The sequence below is a fragment of the Bactrocera tryoni genome, chromosome 4, assembly GCF_016617805.1.
Source record: "Bactrocera tryoni isolate S06 chromosome 4, CSIRO_BtryS06_freeze2, whole genome shotgun sequence".
In the NCBI taxonomy this organism is placed as follows: domain Eukaryota; kingdom Metazoa; phylum Arthropoda; class Insecta; order Diptera; family Tephritidae; genus Bactrocera; species Bactrocera tryoni.
The window spans coordinates 3,412,812-3,434,258 of NC_052502.1; the positions used below are offsets into that span (position 1 = coordinate 3,412,812).

The 21,447-nt window shown below is 35.4% G+C and overlaps 3 protein-coding genes across 5 annotated transcripts in view; 2 read left to right on the top strand and 1 right to left on the bottom strand.

The window, feature by feature from the left end:
- Positions 1 to 1,418: 1,418 nt before the first annotated feature.
- LOC120773716 (regulator of nonsense transcripts 1 homolog) lies at positions 1,419 to 7,250 on the bottom strand. The gene is made up of 6 exons (XM_040102765.1): positions 6,525 to 7,250; positions 6,096 to 6,460; positions 5,170 to 6,026; positions 4,046 to 5,113; positions 2,870 to 3,975; positions 1,419 to 2,794 (listed from the first exon to the last, which is right to left on the bottom strand). The coding sequence occupies exons 1-6, from the start codon at positions 6,702 to 6,704 to the stop codon at positions 2,726 to 2,728; spliced, it is 3,645 nt and encodes a 1,214-aa protein (XP_039958699.1). The 5' UTR covers positions 6,705 to 7,250; the 3' UTR covers positions 1,419 to 2,725.
- A 910-nt stretch (positions 7,251 to 8,160) lies between these two features.
- Positions 8,161 to 9,819, top strand: LOC120775303. 2 transcript variants are annotated; one of them, XM_040105437.1, is made up of 5 exons: positions 8,161 to 8,510; positions 8,581 to 8,782; positions 8,864 to 8,991; positions 9,120 to 9,367; positions 9,439 to 9,537. In XM_040105437.1, exons 1-5 carry the CDS (start codon positions 8,450 to 8,452, stop codon positions 9,454 to 9,456), a joined length of 657 nt encoding a protein of 218 aa, XP_039961371.1. In that variant the 5' UTR covers positions 8,161 to 8,449; the 3' UTR covers positions 9,457 to 9,537. The 2 variants fall into 2 exon arrangements, with proteins under 2 accessions (XP_039961371.1, XP_039961370.1); XM_040105436.1 differs by having other exon boundaries at positions 8,162 to 8,510; positions 9,120 to 9,819.
- Positions 9,820 to 11,350: 1,531 nt separating this feature from the next.
- Positions 11,351 to 21,447, top strand: part of LOC120775302 (phospholipid-transporting ATPase ID) — a 43,312-nt gene continuing 33,215 nt past the window's right edge. Inside the window, exon 1 of one of the 2 annotated variants that reach the window (XM_040105434.1) lies at positions 11,351 to 12,629. The gene's annotated coding sequence lies outside the window, so the exon portion shown is untranslated. The remainder of the gene's footprint in view (positions 12,630 to 21,447) is intronic. The other variant, XM_040105435.1, reaches the window with a different exon arrangement.

Consider the following 21,447-nt stretch of genomic DNA (forward strand, 5'->3'; position numbering starts at 1 on the left):
TAAGTAAATTAATACTCGTATAAATTTTTAGAACAGATGGAGGAAAATATGGCGTTTCCAAAACTTTATTTTACGAAAGAATTGAACATTTATTATTCGACGAAAATAGGTCATATAATCACTTAGTCCGATAATATTTATGTTGAATTATTAATTTCATTAATTATATTGATTACATATGTATGTACATACAAAAGTGCTGGAGGAAGGTACAGTCATGAACAGAGAATAGCAAACATAAAACATGTAAACAATTACATAAACACAAAACAAATCGAATTTTTTCATTAGCATTGCTTAAATGGAGGAATAAGTAAGTTATTTACAAAAAATTATTATTTTTTTTAATTTTTCTTTAAAAAAAAATTATTGAGTTGCCAATAGCTTATTTCGGTCTTGACATAGAATTTTTTTAGGTGTTATTGTTTTTAAGCTCTTACAATATAATACAGAAGCTTTGCAGATTTTTTTATTTTTCAGCAAGTTAGGATCCCTTTAAAAAAATTTATGCGGTTATATACCATTTTCCTCGAACAATTCAAAATTTTGGGAATGTGAGTTGGATTTTAGCCTTTTAGCGTAGATCTGAAGTAATTGTCCTTTTTTAAGAGCTACAAGAGCCTTTTCCCGCGACTGCCAATTCGTAATAAATATTTGTACAAATAACCAAATTTGTGCAATTCATTTGTTCAATCAAATTTCGCTAGAATGCGATTGTAAAGAGTAACAACAAAAACGTTATCATGCCTACGGCATTAGAAGTCAAGACATACATACATTAATGAAGGAAATTATTGCGATTTGATAAAACTAAAAACTGATTTAAATAATTTATTTTAAGTGTGCTATTTCTCTGTCCATGACTGTATATACCGATACGTACTTCTTGTCAACCATGGGATATTTAAAATACATACATACATATTGGGTATGTGAGCGAAAATTAACTGAAGGCGAGGTCCACATATCGTAACTGAATACTGACCCAAAAAAATAAATGCATGAAACCAGACGTTAGACGACTCCTTATATCCAACAAGGTAACTAGCATAAAGCAAAGATTAGCGCTTTTAACGCAAAATGTTATTGTCTAGACATTGCGCCGCGCGTTAAAGGACGCTGATTACAAAGCGAAAGAGAAGAAAAATCCGCTTTGTTTAAAAAAAAACACATGTTTCTACCCGAAAGGATTTCCACAGTTTATTTTCAACCAGTCGACTTTTAACATACCAAGCCCGTCGTGCATGTAGTTTTGCCGGATAAGCCTCGAAATGCACTTCGCCCCAACAACAGCAGTCCATGAAATAATTTCTCTTAAAATAGAGTATAAGTTCAGACTAAGTCGTCTGAAATTCTAACACATTGTTCACGCCTACTTTTTGTAGTTCTGGAAAATTTGTTTCAAGAGATTGGACATGTAAATTTTATTGTTTTTATTTTATTTAAAAAAAATATTTTTAATGCATATAATAAAAACAGAGATTTATTTTTCCCGAGAAATCAAGACGATTCCACATGCAAGGATTGCAAAGCAAAGCGTTTCTTCTAAAAGGAATTGCGACGAAAGCGAGCTCCCTCACCAGCCGTCGATAGCAGCACTTCATCAAATTGTTCTTCATTCTGCCGCTACGGTGATGTTGAAGCGTTTTATTGAAATATATATTTGGTAATATACATTTACTCCATGTTTAAATGTATATAAAAATTGGTTAATATTTGTTGTTTTTTTTTTGTGAAATTTAGTCGCTAATTTAGAAATCACTTGTCAGAAAATGAACGTAATCACAAAATTGAAAAGTTATAATATATTTATGCGGGGAAAATCAAAGAGCAATAGAACTGGGGAATACAGCCCGCTATGCTTCAGCACAATACACACAGACATCATTGAAGAATTTCCACCGGACTGAAAGGAAGAGCGTTGTTCCTAAAAAAAAACACATCGTCTTGTAGAAGTTTTGATGGAGGAGCACTATACAAAGAGAGTCCCATAAAAAGTATCGATCGAACACTTCCGCCAATTGGCTCGGTAATTGCCCTCAAGGCGCTAAAGCGTATGAACCATGCTCGTAAACTCTATTCAACAATATTCAGAGTTTTTTGGGAATACATCGAGTGTCCGCTAATTTCTTTCGCTTCATTTCTTTTTTGGTTTTGCTCGTCGTGATATAAGAAAATAAAGTATGTACGATGAAAGGCCTTCAGCTTTCATTCACCTCCATTTAAAAATAATAAATTTTTGTTTTGTTGGCTCACTCATGTTTCAATCCCTATTGTATGTGCGACGTTCTTTTGGCTCTCATAAAATCTCATTGTGGATTGTTGTGTTTGTATTTCGTTTTCTGCTTGTCGTCGCTTCCAAATTCTCCTACTCGTAATTAACCCATTTAAGCACACGTTTGCGCAGGTGGCACACATACTACTCCGTGGCTGTGAAGTCGCATTTTTATGTGATCACTGATTCGCTGATTGAAATTGCATCCTTTTGTGATTTGGGTAGATTAACGGAATCTTCTCTTTTTATCCCTCGTAATTCCGCTTCAGTTCGATTCTATCCATGCGATCAGAGATCTGTGGCTGCTGTTTCTGCAGTGTTTTGTGTGCACGCTTCTTGTCTTCTTTGTTCTCTTTCGTTACATCAAAAAGTTTGTATTTGTTTGATATGAATTGTTGGTTTAACTGACTGCTGCTGCTTTTGCTTTTGTAGTTGGAATCAACCGTTATATCAATAAGGCTGCGAGAATTGACTCTGACTGTTCAGGCCGAATTTCATCCTATCAGTGGTGAGATTGCCCTGCAACAAGAACAAAAAAAAACCGTTAATGGTAATGTTTGAGTAACGGGATCATATTAAAAGTTTCAAGCTCACCGCGGTAAAATTTACATCTTGGGAAAGAATGCTATCTATTTGCGAAATTTGACCAAAATCCTGTGACAGCTCGGGCTGTTGAGACAATGTAAAGCCCCCCGGTTGGCTCATCTGTTGTGACATGTTCTGTTGGGTGAGCGGCAGGGCATTGTTCTGGGACGCGGTAGAAGCAGCCCCAATGAGAACACTAGCAATATCGGTGGCGCTAGTTGTTGTTGACGGTGTAGTATTAGGAGCTTGCATGCTGTTACGACTTTTAACATTTTGATTTTTATTAGCAACACCAGTGAGAGAAGAGTTATAGTTATTAAATAGTTTGCTGACTCCATTGCCGCTGCCGTTGTTGTTTACAGCAATACCGGTAGCTCCCAGGCCGGCACCAGTTCGGCGGCCTTGTTTCGCCGCGGCCTGTATCGCCTGTTGGTGTTGGTTGTAGAAGCGCGGAGGAATATTACTCATGTTCATGAACATACCAACCGGCACTGGCATGTTATTCATTGCTGCTTGGGCTCGTTCTGGTGAAATGTAGCTGATCGAATCGTGGTGATGATTCCATTGGTGCGCATTAGCAGCTGCTTGATTTGCCGTTCCACTTGGACCGCTGTTCCGGGCCCCGATAGCGCCAAAATTGCCGCTCATAAAATTATTTAAATTCTGAGCTGCAGCTGCTTGCATTTGTGCAGCTGCTGCGCCGCTACCGTAACCTAAGTTGTTGCTACCGCCATAACCCAATCCTAATCCTAGACCACTACTGCCATAGTTTGATGCGTTAATAGGGCCCGATGAATAACCGTACTGCCCGGATCGATCGTAGATGGAGCCAGGAATCATGGCTTCCTTAGCATCAGCCATCATTGTGGTCATAAAGTGGGCGCCCATATTTAGGGTATTGACAATCTTTTTGGGCTTTTGAAATTGTATCAGGGACTCCTTTAGATTGTTCAATGAGCCCTCGACCAAAACTTTGCGATCTTTGTAGAAATTAAGTAAATGATTCCAAAGCGGTTGCTTGGACAAAACTTTAGGATTGCCCACAATGATAGTGCCATATTTTGAGCGAGTTAACGCGACATTCAAACGCCGGGGATCATTGAGGAAACCGATACCTATGTTCGAAGTTAAGATATATGAAGATACATATAATAAAAAACTTTCCCACTTTTTTGATCTACTTACCTTGACGCTCATTAGATCGCACACATGACATTATTATAATATCTTTCTCTCTGCCCTGGAAAGCATCCACGCTAGCAATCTCAATTTCCTGATATAGTCTGGAGTGCAAGCTTCCTTGATATTGCATGTATTGAACTAAGTAAGCGCGTTGGCCCTCGTATGGGGTAATTATACCAATTTGCTCTGGCTTGACGCCAGCCTTGAGAAAACGTGTAGTTATTTTTTCCACATTTGCTGCTTCAGTACGATTCAGATAGGATGTTCCAGAGCCAGCAATTTCTTCTTGGCCTTGGGTAACAAGGAAAAACATAGGCCTATCGGGTTGTGGCCACGGAAAGTCGATTTTTAGTTTGCGATCTTCAGCACAAACACCGTTCTGCAGCGAGCCTTCATAAAAGAAGTTTGAGGGGAATTGCGACAATTCTGGATGCATTCTATACTGGACTTCCAATCGGAAAGGGCGGATACCCAGAACTACTAGACGTTCGAACAAGCTCTGCGATAGACCAGCTCTGGCTGCTTTTTTGCACATTACAACTGGTCCCAACTGGCAGTGATCTCCAACAAGTATCAACTGTTTCGCTCCCAAAACAACTGGTACCATGCATTCTGGCTCAGTGGACTGCATGGATTCATCTATGAGGATAGAAGTGAATTTTATACGTGCTAAACGCACATCACCGGCGCTTACGCAGGTACAACAAATAACATCAGCAGCTTCGAGTAATTGATGCTCAGCGGCTCGTTTCAGGGTACGGTATCGTTTTTCATCAGCAGAGCTCAATTCACCGGTCTCATCTTTGAGTTGTTGCAGCTTCTTTAACTCTATATTGGTTTCCATATTACGAATTTGATTATGTAAAGCTAGGAAGCTGACAGGACTATCGATTGCTTCTCGAGATTTGGCGCAGAGGCGAACTACTTTCAAGTTTGTGCGGTGGATTTTTTCCGTAAGTTGGTCTACTGCTGTGTTGCTCGGTGCACATACGAGTACGGTGCCTCCATGCTGTTTAACTAATTGATATACTATTGTGGCCGAAGTGACGGTTTTTCCTGTACCCGGTGGACCTGTGAAGAATAAACGTGTCACCTTTTTTAAATATAAATATGAAAAACTAATTTACCTTGAATTAAACTTAATGGTCGTTGCAATGCGTGTTTTACAGCATACACTTGAGAGCGATTCAAATCCGGTAAATTCGGGGCACTAAAAAGTTTTGGTATGGGACCACGAAACAAGAGTTCATCACTGCCATCATGTCTGCCATGTCCAAGAAGACGAGCATATATGTAATTAGACACTGAACTGCGATCCATAGCAAATACTTTAAGTGCGCGTGTCATTCGATCAAATGAAGTGCATTTCCAAATAAAATCAACGGCAAAGTTAGAGGTACACTTAACTGGTGCACCTGCTGAGGACTTTAGCTCCAACCCGACATCTTCGCCATAATTGTCAGGCACTTTTATAACGTGACCAATTTCGCTCCACGGCTTATGAAGCTCTCCAACGTAACGCAATCTTAATTCATCACCATGCATTAGTTTCATATCAGAATCAGTTTTCGCCAAGGTAAAATAGGCGATGGTTTTTTTGTTCAAGCCAACATCCCAACGCACTTCTATGCCCTCTTGTGTTTGGGATTCTTTCAACTTCTTATCATATTCCGCTTCTAATCGTACCAAAGGTCCGAAAACTTTTTCATATTGGTAGCCATCTTCGTATCGAAGAAGCACTTGAGATGGTTCCGTATCAATTCCGGGTTTCTCAAGATCTTGAAACGTTGCATCAATATTCTCTTTCCACAATTCTTCCAATTTATTTATCTGAGCAGCAGATATCTGACGAGCGCGTAATTGTTCTTGCTCGGTAGGTACCTTTACTAACCATGGTAAAAAAGATCGATCGGTTATCAAAGGTTTCCATTGATCTTGATCCCAATTCATATCTTTCAAAGAATTTTGTGCAGCACATGGTTGACTGCAAAACAACAAAAATGTAAGGAAGTTATGTTGAAACTATCGCTTCCGCTGGTAATCTTCGACTTACCGACACAATAGTACGACTACTGAATCCGCTTTAGCAGGGATAAATCCTAAAACAAAAACATTACGAACACCACATGAATAACACTCGAGTACAGTTTCCCCAAGAGGACCTTCTGAATGAAGAGTCACTTCTCGATGCTTGGCTCGCACTAAATGATTAACTATATGCGATCCGGATGTGCTACCCCTTCCATTGCAAAACCATTTTTTACAGTTATTACACATAACTACTGTGCCAGGGTCGTGAATGCCACAATATTTGCAGGCATGATTAGGAAGTTCTTTTACCGCTAATATAGATGTATCGTCATCCTCCTCTTCAAATTGCAACTCGGCCAAATTGTTTGTTAGTACATTCAATTTGCTCTGGACAGATATTGAAGAGAACATGTTTGCATCTAAATGTAATTGAATAGCATTGAATATTTACCTGTGTTGCATTACCACCAATACATTCCAATTGAGAGGCTTGTGTTTGAGATTGAGAAGGGAGCGTGAAGTCGCGAAAATCAAATTCTGATGCTTGCGTATCAGCGCCAATCAAGTCATTCTCCTCTGTATCCAAAAATGTCAAAGTCTGCGAACTAGGCCCATACGCGTCTACACTCATTGCAGTAGCGGAATGATTAAACGCGTTGATGACTACTTCACAATTCTCTTTATTGTTTTGTGGTTAAATCTCCTTTTTCCTTGGTTGCGTGTTTGGTTTCGTTATTCCTCTTGCGCAAAATAGAAACCACGTCGTTGTTCTTACCAACTAATGCAATCGAAAAAGTTTCTGTCACCTTCTCCCTCGTTTTCTTCGAGATGACGAAATCTTTGTTGTTGTGACGATGTCGACGTTCAAAACGGTTGCTATTTCGTCGTTGTCACGTTTTTGCTTTGTTCCGTTCGCTTATTTTCTGATTTTCTTTTGCGCGGAATATACCTTTTGTTTCCAATCGTATTTCTCCCTATCTGCTGACGACAAATTTTTCATATGAAGTTCTCAAGTCAATAGCTATGATTTATACTTCAACTTTTTTTTGCAATTATAATTTTCGTTATATTTGTTCGCAAAAGTTAAATTGTCTTTGCTACTAAGTCGATTTTTTATCTCTATTACTTCACAAAAAGTAAAACCAGGCGGTACAACAAATTCCCTCACATTTTCTTACCTTACGCACAAGCCTGCCAGATTACTTCAAGAAATTGAACGTCAAATGAAATGCTTAATATAACTGTCAGTTGAATAAGACCACTTTATTTTCCCCGGACAAAACGATTTTTTGCAATATTTGTTTACGTTTCTTCGTAAAATTAATTGCGAATGACGTTCAGCCGGCGTGCTCAAGCTTTAAGTTTTTGTTTTTTAAACCGATGAGGTTTGAAAAACAGTGTGTCAAAGATAGAAATAAAATGTTTAATTTTAAGCGAATTCACTCTACCACAAAAAAAAAGTATTCTGAGGATGAGGAGCAGTTAAAGTGCTTCAATATTATTTCAAAATGTCCAGTAAATTTGCTAAATGTTAAGCCTTAATAAAATCCGGATCCATTTTATTTAACCGTGCGATTCTGTACCGTGATACAGTCTCAAGTCTCTAAATTTGAGATTTTAAGTTAGAGACAATTTTTGAGACTTGAGACGATTTGGCTATTCTGTAAGTGACAGTCACAAAATCTATTACATTTGATTATTCAGAGACGTTTTTACACTTGTATGAAAATAAATATGTCGATAACAAATATTCAATTTTCTATAACATAGTCAAAAAACATAATTATCAATAAAAATAAAAATAAATGTAGACTTTGCTTCATAATATTTACGAAATTTATGTAAAATTGATTTATTTTTAACCCTTTCGTGTTTGAGTTGCTTGCAAAATATAAAAAAACGACAATCGATTAATATCTATGACGATCTCTATTCAGTACATTCAAGATGGCAGACAAGAGTTGTTTTTAGTTTTGTGACTTGTGAGACCTGATATCAAATTTGAGGCAATATTTTGAGACTAATGCTAGAGACTGTTTAGTGAATAGTAACTAGTCACAAATTGAGACTTTACCTCAAAATGTTTCAAATAGAGACTAGAGACTGGTTACAGAATCCCGCTATAAGTATACCCAATTGTTGGGGGGAAATACAATTGGCTGTTTGCAAATAGGTGCAGTCATCCTCTTCTATATTATCGATATCGTCGCATATAAATAACTATTATCGAAGAACTATCGTTTTCTGCTCTTTTCTGAAAAGTTAATAAAACAAGTTTAGAACGCGTTCATATAAGTGCATAAATCACGAGTTCTGATTAAATTACTCTAAATGTAATTAAAGAGTATTGGAATTGATCCCATTGCTGTAGGTAACATGTCTTCAAAGTCTGTTTATTGCAAGCTGTATAAAGATGATCCAGAGGATATAAAAACCAGTGAGTATAGTAATTACAACAAATTACCTTATTTATAAAAAATTATAATACATATGTATACTGTTTTAAGGTAATAAGCGGCGCAATAGATGGACGGAAGACAGCGAAAGGTTATTCCTTCAGTTATGGAGGAGCAACTTGGACGAGCTGCGTGCTTGCAAGAAAAACAGTCACATTTTAATGGAAATAGTTGTGGAAATGGAATTGCAAGGTTTTAAATACAGTTTAATAGAAATGAAGACAAAGATGCACAATATGACTTCGAAGTACCGGTAACTTTTTAAACACTTACATATGTATTTATACCCTTCTGGACTAATTTTCTAAATGGAAGGATATATTTATCGTTGTAGAAGGGAACGTATTGAAGTCAGAACTACAGGAATACCATCGCTTTGGGAGCATTATGACGTAATGAATTCGTTAATAACTGAGTATGAAAATGACCGGCGCAACTCCTTGGACATTGACCATTCTAACGGTAAGTCAAATTGAACTGAAACAGCATCAGAGGGCTCCATTTCGCTTCAAAAAATTAAAAAAAAAGTCTTATATAATATTAATGAAATTTATGTACATATCTGATGAAGTTCAATTTTTTTATTCCAGCCAAAAAAATAAAATTTGATCACGAAAATCCACTTTTGATGCCTGAGAAGAACCACAATACACCCAGAGATTCCAAATCCTCCTGGAATGATAACAATTTCGATACTCTGAGTGAGAGCGATAACAGTGTGGAAAAAAATGTTGGCCATAATGTTGAGGACATGGCGGAATCGAATAACTATTCTATATCAGTGCGAGGAAACTTAAAGTCCACGAAAAATTCAATATGTGATAATTACTGTTCAAAGGTACAAAACACAAACCGATCCATTGTGGTGGAAACAAACGGACATGATGATATGGATTTATTTTTTTTAAGTATGTCGAAGACGGTTAGGAAGCTTCCACATCACGTACAAGTGCATCTTAAGAGGAAAATTTGTAATTTAGTTTTTGAAGCTGAATTGAAAGACTTAAAGCCAAGTAATGTCGATGATAATGATTTGTAGATTACATATTCTGCGCAATATATCAAAAAAGTTTATGCGCATAAATGCATATATTGAAAATCCTATAGATATGTACTACATATGTATGTATATGTACATATGTCAAATATTCGAAATATCTCTATTACATTACATTGAATTGCATTTCATAATAAATTTAAGTCACATTCATCAATTTGAAATCCACTAATTTTATACTGATAATTTCATTTGAAATGTATGTCTAAAAGTTTACGATAAAAATATTGATATTATATTTATATTACTTTAATTTTTTAAATGTGAAACTTGACTGTAAAAACTTTTAATTTCTCACGAAGAAATATTTGCTTAAAAAAATATGAAGTGAAAATTAAGTTTTACCATGACACTTTAACCTTAGTACCACACCTTTATTTATTATCGATGTGCACATCTTTTTACAGTTATTACATTACTAGTTGACTGAGATTTGTACTCGTATTATCAGCAAGTTGCGTGCTGATTTTCAATTACTACGTTGAAATCACAAATGAAAAACGTTAATGTTTAAAATATATTTCCATTAAATAAATTGAAAGCATTTATAAGGCAATTAATTTATTTTACTTACTTTTTGTGTTTGACAAAAATTTTAGTCATTTCACTCCCTACACTCACATAGAACATTAAGATTGCTAGCAAACATTTTTTTTTTAATTCTAAATACTTTTATTCCACACACTCAATAGCCAGATTTGATTGCGTGTCTATTACCAAATACTCTAGTGAAAATTAAATTAAATCAGTTATTCGACGATAAAAATTAAAGTTTAATGAATTAGATTATCCATTTACAGGATATCATAGAAACGTATGTGCATCACAAATTGTATTAACTATCCCTATTGGTTGATATACATACATATCTACAAACGCATGCTCGTACTTGTGGATTCATATCCACATTCGTGCATATATGTATGTATGTATCTTGACTGTCGAATTTATACAGTAATGAGATTAATCCAAAATGTGATGCATCCTTTTGAGCTTTTCGCCAAAATAAAATTAATTTTAAATAACACCCACCCTGCAACATTATGCTCCCGACTTGGATAGATATTTACATATATGTATATAAATGATGGTGATCAATATCCTGGTAAAGGATGAACGTGCCGATCACTATTATTACAAATATATGTACATATGTATGTACATATAAGGGTATAACATGTGTTCGTAGGTGTAACGGTATCAAAAATACAACTTCCTTCCTGAGGTTTTCACAAATTTTAAAAGTTTGTTTTGATTATACATTCATATGCTACATTCAGTATATTAGGTTTAAATGATTAATTAAACAAGGTTCACATAAATAATGTAAATCAAACCCAACTCCCCTGACACATTAAAATGTACGTACTTACATACATACATATGTACCTAATATGAAGGAAAAAACAGTCACCTCCAAGTAAATGAACAAAATCATTTGTTACGGGAAAATCACTTCCAATCACAACACCGTTTGCTATGCTGAGAATCATGTGGCGAGTACTCGTGCACTCGCGTTCTCGGCAAGCGGCATGCTCACGTTGGCTCTCGCATCATCACACAAGCGACACACTTCGTCCGTTTCCAAACGCAACAGTAGCTTTCCGACTGCATACACAAATACACATTCATATTCTATGTACGAGCACTCGCTATCGCTTTTATCGTTGCGTTTAGTTAACTTGTAATACAACTCCCCGTCAACGAAGTGGTTCTCTAAGTAACTTAGCTTTAGAATATAGGGTAAAGCATTTTGGGTATAAAACATGATTTCATGAACCAATTTGTGACAATATGAAAGACCCTTGTCTCCAATGATTAGGATATCACTAAAGGAAGAAAATCGGCGAAACCCCCTAGATATTTATAATACCAATACCGCAGCTTTCCAACATATCCCTGATGGTTATTCGCTGAGAGAAACATACCGAGTTTTGGGAAGTCGCGTCGTAAATTTCACTGTCCGCTACACTGCTTTATGTGGAATAATTAAAGCTCGGGTTGCACATTTCCGGCGGCAAAAATTGCGAGAAAAAAAAGTCGATGAGCTATTTTGGCACCCTATATGTGTCGCATGTCGAACTGCATGAGTTACCTTTATTGTTTTCTACAATCGCACAGTGTTGGTTTTGTCTTTATGTATTTGCTTATTTGTTGCTTTTGTACAATCGCTTTTAATATACACAAACATGCTTACGCAGATATGTACACAATATTTTGCATTTATTTTATGTTTTTACTCATTGTTACGAATTGAAAGAAGTTTCAGTTGCCGCGGAAGTCTCAAAGAGCTTGGATGTGTCGTGGACTCGAGTGTGATTTTATTCGTTGTTTAAGGTTCGTCGGTTAATTTCTTAATTATTATTTTTTTGGCATTTGTCAACAACTAAACCAAAACGCGACATCGACCTCAAAATATTGTACCTAAATACATACATACATGCACACGAACTTATAAATATAGGGTTGTGAAGTGAAGCAAATGCAAAAGCGATATACTTATGTACATATTAACATAGAAGAAAATATACAAAATAACCATACAAGTATTACTACGGATTAATGATTTTGTTGGAACTGAACGCAAGTGCAATTTTGTGCATACATGTACGTATTAATTATTGTAAGTTTTTATATAAAAATCATAGTGGTGCACTGGAGCAATTAGCACAGATATGTAAAGTTCATACAAGCGCACAATACATATATTTGATACTATTACCAACCGCCAGTTGTGATTCAAAAAAAGTTCCGTCTACAAAATATTGTCATACTGTGTAAATACTTAGTGATGCGCGGTTAATAAGTTGATGATGCCTAAGAATTAAAATGCACACACGTACACACGTTGCATATATTTATGTACATACATACATATTCATCATAGTTCATGTTCAACGAAAGCATATGCAGACTCCAAATATTCCCAGATATTTAACTATCGGCTCGGCGGCGCAGATCTTTTAATCTTAATTAAAAGGTATCCCCAATGGCCGGGTAACATGGTGCTTTTAAGTGCTATTGAAACGGAGCTTTCAGAAAGGTAAATGTAATAATACTCTAATGTGAGGTTATGAGAAGTGTGGGGCTAAAGTAATAATAATAATAATAATTTTTTCGCAATTATAGCCAAAATGCTGATATGAACAACGGTATATACATACATACATATATACATATGTACTTATGTATGTATGTATACAGTTCTTAAAGCAACGGAAACAAACGATAGAAGATTTTATGGAAAGATGTCATTTAGTTGCTATTGGTTGCTAGTTACTAGTTGCTAAAGATCTATCTTAATAACTACGCAAAAATTTTCGAATACTTTAATCTCGTGGTTACAACAAGTTTCAAGCCGCGTATGTATGACTGTATGTATTTATGCACTTAGAAATTTGCAATAGCCTATCGATGTGCGACCGCATTAACGAAAGACCTTTGATCAACAACTTACCAATAAGTGAGTTTACGTGGTTAAAAACTTTTCGGATTTTGACAAAAATGTTTAGATAATATGCCCACAGCACTTTTCGGAAGAGTGGATCGTCATAACTACTAGTATGTAGAAATGAGTGTACATACAAAGTCTTTCTGCACACACTCAGGCAACCGAAAATGATGTCATACTTTCCACCACCAAGCCGAACTTTTGCGATCTTTTCTAAACGCTTTACTTTGACTTCTTCATACCAACAATGCGCATGAGTTGTAAATTCATGATATAAATATATACATACATATACATATGTACATATATACTCCTATACACTTGAACTGCGTTTTACGCAGCTAAATTATGTAGTTCGGAAAGCCACAGAAAAATCAAGCATTGGCCTCTAATCAATTAAAATTCAGCTGTTACGCAGCCATAAACAAAAGCCAACAAGATAACGAATTTTGCAGACATTTGACCGATTGAAACGCTAATTGCGGTGAACTTCAGTGGCTCTGCCATGTTCGTGGGATCATGATTCATGATATTACTTTCAAATATGCATGTTTGTATATATAATACACACCTATGTATGTGTTGTGATATAAGCTTGATATGAATGTGCTTCTAAAAGGCTTATCTAGTGATTTTATCTCGACATAGACAACAAATACCTCCACGCATGATACAATTACATTTGTTATGGAACTGACTTGTGTTGCTCATGGAGCAATCTTACAATGTGTTCTTTATAAATATAATAAAACTTTTATGCATCCCAAATAAGAACCCTAATATTACGCTTCATTAAGCAAAGAATCTTATTTTACTCTCTAAATATGCGCTGAGATATTCGTGTGTTAGGTGATCTTGTCCACCCTTGGTCGTGGAAGCACTTTGCATGCTTCTCGAAAATTCGTTTTGTATAAAGTAGAAACAGATTCCAAAGTTAAAAAATTGTGCTAAGGGACCATGTCTTCAAATCTTTTAATAGTTTCGGAAATACGAATCCAAGGTTAAGAGAGGTTTCTGCCAAGAAAGTCTGACTTTGTTTTATTTTATCTACATATGTCGACACTTTTTGAAGCTTCTACATAAAATTATACCAGTAATACTGTAATCGTAAAATTCACAGAAGATTTAGAATTTTTTTTGTGCCGTTGTTATTTGAATTTCTTCGTAAAATTATTTTTTTCATGAAATTTATTAAACGTTCACTATATTTTTTGCACAAATCTGAGAGATTCTTATCCGAGCCGAGTACCTTAAGATCTGTTTTATCTATAACCGGCTCATTTATTTGAAAACGTATTAAATTAAATACTTATTATTTGACTATTTCAAAGTGTTTTATGTACATATGTATTTAAGTACATATGTTAGTTCTAGATTCTGGCATAAACTATGAACTTTATTTAAATTAATGTGATTGTTGTTTCTAAACAAATTTCCTTTGAATCCGATGAGTTTCTGAAATGCCTTCAACTTAAACCATATTGTTCGATTCCCAGGAATTGATTAACAATTTAAAGTTTAACGTCTCCTGACAGGTGTTCTTCCAAGGTCAAATCCGCTCCGTTTAAACGCTCTACTCAATACGGGTATTTCCGTACGATTTGTTGGTAAAAACGTAAATATGTTCAATCAGCCATATTAACTTATAGATTATTGTGTGTATATGTAGATATGAATGTGTGCTTATGTACATATGTGTTTAATGGTGTTGACGGTCTGGGAACTGCAGCACATTCCATAATTACCACACATTCAAATTTCATATACGGTCAAACCTCGGAAAATAAATCAATGAAATAAAATTAAAATTACGTGGCATAAGGCAAATGTACTTACACACGGACACATATACGTATGTATGTATGTAGGGATATGATCCATGCATACATTCACAATGAATCTTCGTCTAACCAAATAGTAGTAAGTTTATTGTGCACAAATACAGATTTTTGTATATAGGAATGAATCCTGGAACTGTGTAGCTAATAGCGTCTGCGGCCTTAATTGGCGACTTGTAGAAGTCTCCATTTTTCAGGTAACCCGAGAGCAGGAATTAGAGGCGAAGCATTTCATCACTGGTTCGCACTTGTGTTCTGTTGTTCCGATTGTATTACTACTTATGTTGCAAACTATTTAATATCACACTCGACAGCTAACAAAAATAATTACACTAACATAGAACCCTAAAAACCCAAACTATTTGAGGTTTTGAGCTTTTGCAAGCTTTTCATCAAGCGAGATAAAGATTTTGGATTGCTAGAGTAAGCTTTATTTTTACTTAATGCCGCATTTCTGATTTATCCTTTCGATATATTTGTTTACATATTCCTTACCGCTATTACAATAGTTTCGCTGTTAATTGGTTTACTCACCAAACACACACAAACATTGCTGTGCGAGCATGTGTATATATGTACATATGTATGCAAGGATATGTTAGCGAAGTTCGTGGTCAGTCGGTTTGAGAGTTTGTATGTCATTTACAATTACCCCTCAACGCCCACACCATTGACATTTTGGAGTGGCGGAACTACCCACGGGTGTCATTCCTTTAGGTGCCATCAGAATTCATTGTTGTTCACGATTTCGCTTTCGTTTCATTGGTAATGAAATTTCAAAACCAGGGTTAGCTGAGCAGCGGAACAGAAACAACTAACAACGATTAGCCACCATCCAGCGCCATTGCTCCCGCGACCTGAATATGCCCTTTACGACTTCATTAAATCGCCGCCACAAACTGGGCCTAAGTGGAGGAACACAATCGATGGAATGTTGTGTTGGCGTGTGGTAAATTGGTTTGTTGATAGTGGATTTATTATTGTATTGCATCCTTTTTGCGATATTTTATTTTTGTTTTTTATAGTTTCGCTGTCGTGTTACTTGTAGGCGGACAATGAACATGAACATGAATAAGATTGACCTCTGAGGGGAATTCAAAATTGTTGCACGAACACATACCTTTGCTAGTAACTAAACTACTATGAAGCTATACTATATATTTTATGGCTTATGTGTCGGGCTTTACATACATACATATACTCAAAGCGGATTGTGTATTCGTTTAGAGCGTTGTCGAATGGCCAAGAGGGTTAAAAAGACCTTTTTTTGCAAAATAATTTTCAAATATTTTAAAAATATTATTTAAACTTTGGTTATTGTTATTTAATTATGGGTTATTATCGGATAAAACTCGAATTTAATAGCACTCTTCTAAGTTCTAATTTTTACTAAATAATAATAGTCACCCCAAATACTTTACTCGATGGTTGACCGAGCTTTCCTGTTTTTTTGTATGTCAGATGTTGCGCCAGCTTCGATTAAAGCCGTCCTGTGCCGTCGCAGCCAAAGCACTTAAATGCAACACGTGAACTTTTGTGTGCTGTCCCACCACACTTCACTTCACCCACAGCTGGCCCAGTCACATAAGAACTAACGGATTTATTTCGGATGATGTCAACTGCTTCGCTGTTTGGCCTTCATTTGCTCGCCCCGAATTCAAAACTCTCCATTTAATTAGGCTTAGGGTTTTCTTATTTTTTATGGGTGTTGTGGGGTCTTGTTTGTCAGCTGTGTCTTCATATTTACACCTTTACATAATCACATGTTCGGAAGCAAACAACGCATGTATGTATTTCCATGAATGGCGCCATTGTATATACATATGTATATACTCTTTTGTATAAATATGCATACATATGTATGTGTCACCTATGCGCTGATGGCGCGGAAGCGGTATTTATTTATGTATAAGAAGCAAATCCTCTGTTGTCACCGCAGTGATTTGTTTTGCTAATTAAATTGCACTTTAGTCCATTTCCATTCACGCTACATTCAACCATTTGTACATAGTGTGTTTACATCTGCAAATGCAAATGTACGCACGTATGTATAGATATGTTTTCTCTAAATGTCAAATGCTAAAATGTGTGAAAATTAACTTCATATTATTTTAACAAAGCAAAATGCCCTAATGGCTAATGTGTCATTTGCGTGGAAACCTAAATATTGCTTACACACTGCTATAGAGGGCTGCACCCGTCCGCGAAACTGAAGTGCTAAACGGTCATCTGATTTCGCAAAGACTTGGATAAAACTCGACTTATGCGAGGAGAAGTAGAATTGTGTTAGTTTATTAGAAGTGACATAATAGATTACTGCTATCTTTTGAACTTTTGCGGTTTTATTCCGAAATCTGTAAATGCGAGCCATTCGTTTGACTTGCATCAGTTGTGTGAATACGTTTTAATCTGCTAATAAGCAGTGTATTCACTGGTTTAGAGTAGAGTGCACTATAACTGTTCATTATTCACTTTTACTTTCCTTCATTATTCATTCTTATATGTACATATACATATGTATACACGTGCATCGAAATTTTTTTGATTGCCCTAACACATGCAGCAAACTGGAACTTTATCTGAATTGGCACAACAATCCGGTTGACATTTGGTATACGTTTGTTTTCGAATATTCCTTGCATGTGATTTGTATATACGTAAGTATATATTTCTTCATAACTTTTTTTGCGAATTTTTTAACCAGTTCATAAGAATTTCTTTGCTGTATAGAGCTAGAGAGAGTTCTTTTTGGTTTGGGGTTAAAAAAGTTTTTGATTGCACCTAAAAAATATGCAAGTCTAATCCGGAAACATTTTGGTGTTACCCGCATTTACTAGAATTTGTGCACTGAATTTGTGAGCTGAATCGTTTGCGAAATAAAAAAACGAGTTACCGTCTCTGATATTTTAATTGTCATTATTTTAAACGCATGTACATATACATATATACATACAGACATATATGAGCATGAATGAATGTTCAAATGTATCTCTCAATGCGTACACGTAAAATAGTATCTCTCAAGAAGCCACCGCTCCGAATGACTCATACTGGCCGCACTCGCCTTGCCGTGATATCAACTAGCCCAACCAGTCAACTTTGAGAAAATTTGCGAAGGCTTACGCTCAAATTGACATTTTGCAGTAACACCAATTTAATTGACAATTTTTATACTAACCACACAACCGTTATTTGAAGATATCTCGAAAACATGAAACTGCATGGATTTTGTATTTCTCCGTGACCAATTTTTTAAAATATGTATGTATTGTTGGATTTGAACAAAAAAACAGAAAGAAAAATATTTTACTAACATTGTCATGAAAAATTAGTAAATCTACATTTATGAATTTAAGATAAATAAATGTAAAGTGAAAGTAAACTTTTAAGAACAAGAACTTCGAGTTCAACGAGAATTCTAATGCAAGAGCGCGTAATGCAATCGTAGTATTGGAAATTGAAACCAAATAAATAATAATGCTTGCCAGATTTGTTTAATGTATGTAAGTCATGGCACTACTTTGCCACTCGCTTAAAAAGCAGGTGTAAATGTACGTAAGTACATATGTATGTATGTTTGTTCGCTGAACATATATGTAAACGCATTAAAAGATATGTGTGCATACTCGTATAAGTATGTTGGTGGCAAACGTTTATTCATCCACAAATAGGAGAGTATTCATAATTAATTGTGCGTAATTACTAACTTGATGACTTGAAATGTTTTCTTTTTCAGTTCAATTATTAAATTCGCACCCAGCGTCTCGGCATTGGTCTCGGCTCTGTGAAAAAGTTCAAGGTGGTTTGGGGTTTTACTCCTCTACATGGTCACACATTTATACATTTACACATTTACTATGCTTACATTCGCATTCGTCTTAGCAATTGCCAACTGAGCACGCATAATTCTTCAAGTCACTCTGTGTGCACCACCATGCGCACACGCATTTAATGTGGAGATACATACATATGTACATACATACATACATATGTACATACATATTTATTAATTATTTTGCGGCTATTGTGTTTTTGGAAGTTTTGAGTGGACAAGGTCATTTGGTTAATTTGTAGCAAATCCATACATACATACATATGAATGTACAAACATATATATGTATATATGTATATTCATATACATATTTATTTGATTTGAAAATCGCTCGAACCTAAAGTATCAATGAGCGCTATGCTAGCTATTAATTTCATTCATGGAAAATATTGACTGTGTTTCTTGTCTGCGAGTATGCTTTCTACAAAATTAAACTTAACCGAATAATGAATTTCGTGACAACAATGATTGAGAAGCACTTCCCTAGACAGCTGTTTCTTGTTGTTATAATCGGGACAGCGTTTATTAATTTATGTTATATATGAGCCTGACGTGCTGAGTCGGTTTAAGCGTGTTCGTATGTCTGTATATGCGCAAATCTCTTAAATTTTTGAATTGTCGATCTTAAAATTTGTCACACTTTCTTGTCTCCCTATCCCTTGCTTATTGGTCGGAACCATAGATATCGGACCCTTATAAGATATACATATGTAGCTGCCTTAAAACTGATTGATCAAAATGCAGTCTATTATGGAAAACGTTGTTAGAAAGACGAAGCAAAATTTTTCCTTTGAATGCAAACCGTTGGCCGATTACGTTTTCAGATTTAGTTATACGTGTATATACTATGTACATATGTATGTACTCAGTTGTTTTAAGAACAAGGGCCATGTGAAGAGTATTCTAGTTTCGGTGGATACGGTTTTTATTTGATTAATTTTTTTTCGAAAATGAAAGCTTTTTGCGCATAACTTCACTTCTAAGTCAAATGACGAAATTTTTCCTGTTACTCATACATACTTAAGCAAGTAGAATATCGAAACTATTTATAAAGGAACCCGAATTGAAAATTGACCTTGCACGAAAAAATGTTTCTCCATCGCGTGGTTGTAGTCTGTTAATTAACAGTTGATTCTTCAGTATTTTTAAATTCTCTGCTGATACCACATCCGCTGCTGCTTATTACTGAATCATCTTTTCTGTGAAGCGGGAAGAGTGAATTGCAATCTATTCGGAACATTTGTACAGTCAGTGTAAGTGTGTATGAGTCACGAAGTTTGTTCATTAAATTAAAATTAAATAACAAATGTATTAGAAGTATGAGTTTCTTACAACTACATAAACTATAGCGAGATAACATTCAGACTCAGAAAGCTTACAGAAAACACACATCATAATTGGCAACCCGATCTTCATGTGCATATAAATACATTTGTATGTGCATGTGTGGGCATAACAGCGAATAAGCCGGATTATATAAGAATGCCAATCTGAGCTGAGCTATCAGGTTATTAAAGCTGTAAATTGCCAATGAACAGCACGATTTTCATGGATTAATTGCTGTACAAGGGAGCCCTGCTATCACTGGATATCGCATTTCCATATTTTCATTTGACGTTCTAAACAGTCGACAGAATTGCTGAAAGTTTGTGTGAAATGAATAAATTTGGTTTGCAAATTTTCCGTAATTATTTATTTTATAACATAAGTATAATCAGTAAATGTTAAATCGACTGAGTGAATGGAAAATTGATATCTAAACATCATTACGCTATATAATTAAGTACGGCTGAGCCAGACTCCAAGCCTGAACTGGGGCTGACAATTAAAAATTTCTGCTCCGCTAATTTATCATTAATTTTTTTATGTTCTAAATGATTCATTTAGATTTAATAAATGTTTCGGTTATCAAAACATTAGATTTTTCAATTTAAATGTTTGTTAATAACCAAAAAAAATAGGCACTCCTGGCCACAAAACCATGAATATTAACATATTTCTGAGTAAACTGATTAGAGTTTAAGCAATTCGTTCTGCTATCTACATTTGACCCAATAACTGCTTTGGCTTAAGCAAACATTAAAGTGGAAAGTATTTATTATTACACAATTTTTCAGAACAGGGAAGTCCACATGATTTAATCATCGGCTGCTCATTTGATAAGCCTTGACCACCTTAGCTGGGACCATGTTGTTCATAAGAACTATAGAATGGTGGTTAAATAATTTTTAGTATTTTATTAACCACCTCATATAAAATATTTTTAAACATTTAGATACGAACATGTGCATAAATATTGAGTTTGTATAGCAAAATAATTTAATTTTTGTGCTAATTATATACGGCTCATTACTCTCTGGTATATACACGCAAACAATTATATAGCAAAAATTAGTACATTTGTTGGTTTATAAGGATATATGATCGCGAGCATTTCCGTCAATGTCAAACTCATTACTGCGACAAAAATTTGCGATAAGTATTGTAGTTTCGTGCGCTCTCGTCATTAATGGTAAGTTTGGCTTAAGATTTCATTAGAAATTATGGTTGCGTATGAAATCAAATAAAATTAATGTGCTAATGTTTTGACCATGCTCTCAGTATCTAGTATGTTCGAACGGATTTTCCAGTAGCTGTGCCCTTAGCTCCCTCCGGCGCTGCGTATAAGTAATATTTAATGGTAGAAAAATCGTCACCCACAAATTTTAATGTTCGACCAAGCATTTGGCTTCGTTAGTTG